Source organism: Apaloderma vittatum, unplaced genomic scaffold, assembly GCF_000703405.1.
Source record: "Apaloderma vittatum isolate BGI_N311 unplaced genomic scaffold, ASM70340v1 scaffold16257, whole genome shotgun sequence".
NCBI classification, from domain to species: domain Eukaryota; kingdom Metazoa; phylum Chordata; class Aves; order Trogoniformes; family Trogonidae; genus Apaloderma; species Apaloderma vittatum.
The window spans coordinates 2689-6610 of record NW_009726911.1 but is presented as its reverse complement, the minus strand read 5'-3'; the positions used below and the strand labels follow the sequence as shown (position 1 = coordinate 6610).

General features: G+C 47.0%; 1 protein-coding gene across 1 annotated transcript in view; it reads right to left on the bottom strand.

The window, feature by feature from the left end:
- LOC104276981 (inactive heparanase-2) overlaps positions 1-3182 on the bottom strand; it is a gene marked incomplete at both ends in the record, with an annotated part of 77913 nt that extends 74731 nt beyond the window's left edge. The window contains one exon of the mRNA XM_009873478.1: positions 3021-3182. Within this exon, the coding sequence (XP_009871780.1) occupies positions 3021-3182 (162 nt within the window). The remainder of the gene's footprint in view (positions 1-3020) is intronic.
- Positions 3183-3922: the final 740 nt, after the last annotated feature.

The window sequence follows — 3922 nt, the reverse complement described above, 5'->3', positions numbered from 1 at the left end:
GGGAAAGATTTCTTCTCCTCCCTTATCCCACCATGGGCTGAGCTGAACGAGCTGGTTCGCAGAGGAGAGCAGATGATGCCGTGTACTCTCCCCTTGCTCTACCAAGGGCTCACCCAAGAGCATCGGTGATGCTGATCTGTGAAACGAGATATCTATCTCCGAGCACCAAAGGGAAAGCAGCAGAGATTAATAAGCCTCAAAATGTTATACAGCATTTAAACAGCACTGTCACAGATCAAAGACTATCACTTATCTCAGTGAGGCAGGCTCAGCAAGCTTAGAAAGATCACATACAGAAAGCAAATGCAAGATGCAAGAGAAAGCCTGCAGACAGGAGCTGAGGAAAGCTTGTACTCGCCTAGAAAAACCGACATGGCCTAAGCCAGAGTCTAACATGTGTTCCTGGAGGAATGAAAGCCAGAAAGACTGCCTGGTTTCACTCAGTCTCAGTTGTGTCTTAGCACAAAAAAAACACATTTCATTCTAAGACACCCTCTTACTTTGGAGGTACCTGCTGCTGGGAGTGGCTTAAATCCCAGTGCAAAACCACAACCCTGCCTGATTACTGAAACAAGGAGCGCACTGGGAACCATGTGCAACTGGTGAATAGATTTGAAAAAGCCCCTGATTCACACTGGTGCCACAGGGACTGCAGAATCACACTCTGTGCACTCTGAGCTTTCATTCTTAAAGCCAAGAGGATACTGTATGGAGGTCTGATGGCAGTATCACTTGCCCATACTTGCAGGCAGTGTGGGAGGCCTGATCTAGTCTTTCAAGTTGTTCACGTAGCTATGTCATCTGGGAGGAGGAGGAAGGCAAGGGGTCTTTTTATCCAAATCACTGTAGTGGTAGTGATAGCACGGGAATAAAGATGCCTCATGGTGGTACTCCAACTCCCAAGCTTTCCTAGAGTAGTTAACCCCTTGTAAAGTACCTTTATTCTCACAGGACTTTGGGTAAGATACTCCATTTACATTTCTTTTGTACAATTAAGGGCTGCAGGAGGAGCAGGAGCCACTCTTACACAGAGGTGTGGGGGTGAATATTCCTCCAGTCCAGGCTGGACACTGAGTACTGAGGGCCGAGTGACTCTTGGATACAGAAATCCAGGAGGAAACCCTCTTCTCAGGGATCCCCCTGATACTCCATTCCTGCAAACTCCGTCCTTCACTGCCGCTTCCTAAACCAGGTCTGGATGCTAGCTCCTGCACCTTGCCTCACGACCTGGGGACTCCCTACAGCACTGTACAAAACCACTGTGCAGAAAAAAAAAGAAGTCCTTAAGCAAACTCCGGCTGATTGAATTTTGAAGGTAAGGAATGCCCTTCTGCAACAGATGTACAACCCCCTCTGCCCACCCCAAACACCAGATCCATCACGGAGAAGGGAAATATTTACACAAGTTAGTAGAGTTCCAGTTAAATATTATGCTTAGCTGTCTCGAGTCCATGTTCTCAGACTATGTCTATGAAATAAAAGATTAAACTTCATAACAATTATGAAGTTGCTCTGCTCACATTCAAAGGGAGTTAAAGGACATTAAAATAGTTCTTTGGGTAATATTCCAGTGAAATTGGTCTCTCCCCACTGGAGAGTTAGAGTTAAAATCTTCCGAACTATCCTGTAAACACACTTGGAAAGGCTAAGAGCTGAGCTGATAACCAGGTAGCACCTCTGCTCTGCAGGTTCTGTAAAAAATGCCAGCAATGCCAGAGAGCTTTTGAAGCAGTGAGAGAAGGAGGACAAGGGAGAGCAGCTTCTCTTCTCAAGGGAAGTTTGTTTAGTGGAAAGTAAGCAAGTTGTCAGGGGAAAAGCTGACAATGTTGATTCCAGCAGTTGTACTGGGAATAAACAGCCAAGTGGATTACGTTACAGAGAATGAGAAACGTCTCTGAGGATCCCATTTAAATGCTGGGCTTTCAGGAATGATGTGATTCAGCCACACTCATGGCCCTGATGCCCACTGGCCCCCTGAACTGAGCCCTCTGCCAGCCACCTCTGTGGGGGCCCTGAGAGGTCCAGCACAACCCATGTCCCCAGGAGAGCCAGAGCTCACTGCTGCTCTAGCAAGGACACAGACCCGTGCTGGCCTCAGGGCAGGGGCTGGACGTTGAATTAGGAGGGGGACACAGCTGGGGGAGGTTGCACAGGACCCACTTCGTTCCCCCAGCCCAGCAGCAGGGGAGGACCACCATGGGCTGGCCATCTCCTCCCCAGCTAGAGCACGGGGACCTCTCTCCCATACAAATCAGATGCCTCCCTGCCTCTCATAGGAAAGGAACACAGCAAGAGGACAAGGGGATCTTGTTTGATTTATTAGTCTCTTCCTCCTTGCCTTCGTCTGTGGCTCATCCAGCTGTAGTGATAAGGAGAACAGCTATGAAAGGACACTGCTGGCTGCTGGGATCCCATCCTTCTGCCCACTCACTGCCTGAAGACATCAGTCCTTTACAAGCACCATTAAATGTGTATCCAAAATGTGGCAGTCTCCTCCATCCTTTGAGATTCTGTTCCCTGGATAATACAAACAGTTGCCAGAAAAAGAGTATCCTCTCATCTCTGTCTGGGCCATTATCCCTTTATATTTTGCTCTTTAATATTTACTGGGTTCACACAAAGTGCATGCTCTGGAAAGAAAAAAAAATCAGCTGCAGCTTAAAGGACTCCAAATTTAGTAATTGCCGCAGCCCCATCGACATGAACAGTTAGCAGGGAGATTTCTCCAGCACTTCACATGCCGTGGTATTCTGCTTAGGTCAGACCGCAGAAAACATTCTGTCCAGGGGCACCAAATCTGGAGTGTCTGTGTAGGTGCCAGCTGCAGAGGCCTTATGAGTCCACCACAAGTTCCTGAAGGTTCTTTCCCTCCCAGCACCCAGTAAACTTGATAGGAAACAGAGGCAGCCAGAGAGATGCTGATTCATACAGAGGTGAAGCAGCCAAAGGTTTTAACACACCTGTAAGTTAGCAAGAACCAGCCCCAGAACCTGGCTCCAGAGCTGGTCTCGCAGCCTTACCTGTTAACGTGAGGTTGCTGTATGTGTTTGAAAACTGCTCCTTTAACAAAACCAAGTGCATCTGAGCTGCCTTTTCCCTCTGTAGCTCCAACATTATGTCAGGATGCTGGGCGATCTTACAGCCTTTCTGCTTATCCAGGGCAATGTCGCTGCGAACAATGTCTACAGCAAAAGGGAAAGAAAAAAGGGAGATGGCCAAACCTCAGCTTTCATTTTCACCAGACGCTTGGATCAGCACCAGCCAATATGACAGCCACACAACCATCATTCAGCATGAGCAACCCCCAAAAAAGGGTCCAAACCTCTTAGAACCACCTATCCGATGAATCTCCTCCACTCAAGTCTCCTTTTTGACATGGAAAGCTCAAGTCATTTACTTCAATACGTTCACACAACCTAATACCCCTTCCATCTTTCACCTGCCTAGCAATTGGTCTCTTAGAGTGGTGATCCCTCCCTTGCAGGAAAGTGCAGAAGTCTCCCAACATTTATATTACAAACCTGTTACTCACAACTTTGACACTAAATAATAAGAAAAGACTAAATCCCATACTGGTGACCCCTGGCTTCCATTTACCCCTGCCTGTCAAAGAGGTGATGGAGAAAGCTCGTTCTCACCTGCAGCTATCACAACTATAGTTAATTCAAGACGGCTTATGACTCTTTGAACCGGTCTCTGTACCTGTCTAACTCCTGATATTCAATTCAGGAGGCAGGATTATTTAACATTTGTCTTCTCTTCATATGAGCATTTTATAAATCACATTGTTAAATAAGAATATTATGCTCGCTCTCCTAGAACTACTCACCTGTTGAGAAAATGGAAAGAGGGAGGAGTGGACTGGGGAAATTAGTCCTCGCAAGGTCCCTTTCCGAGTTTAACAAACTCTGTAACATGTTCA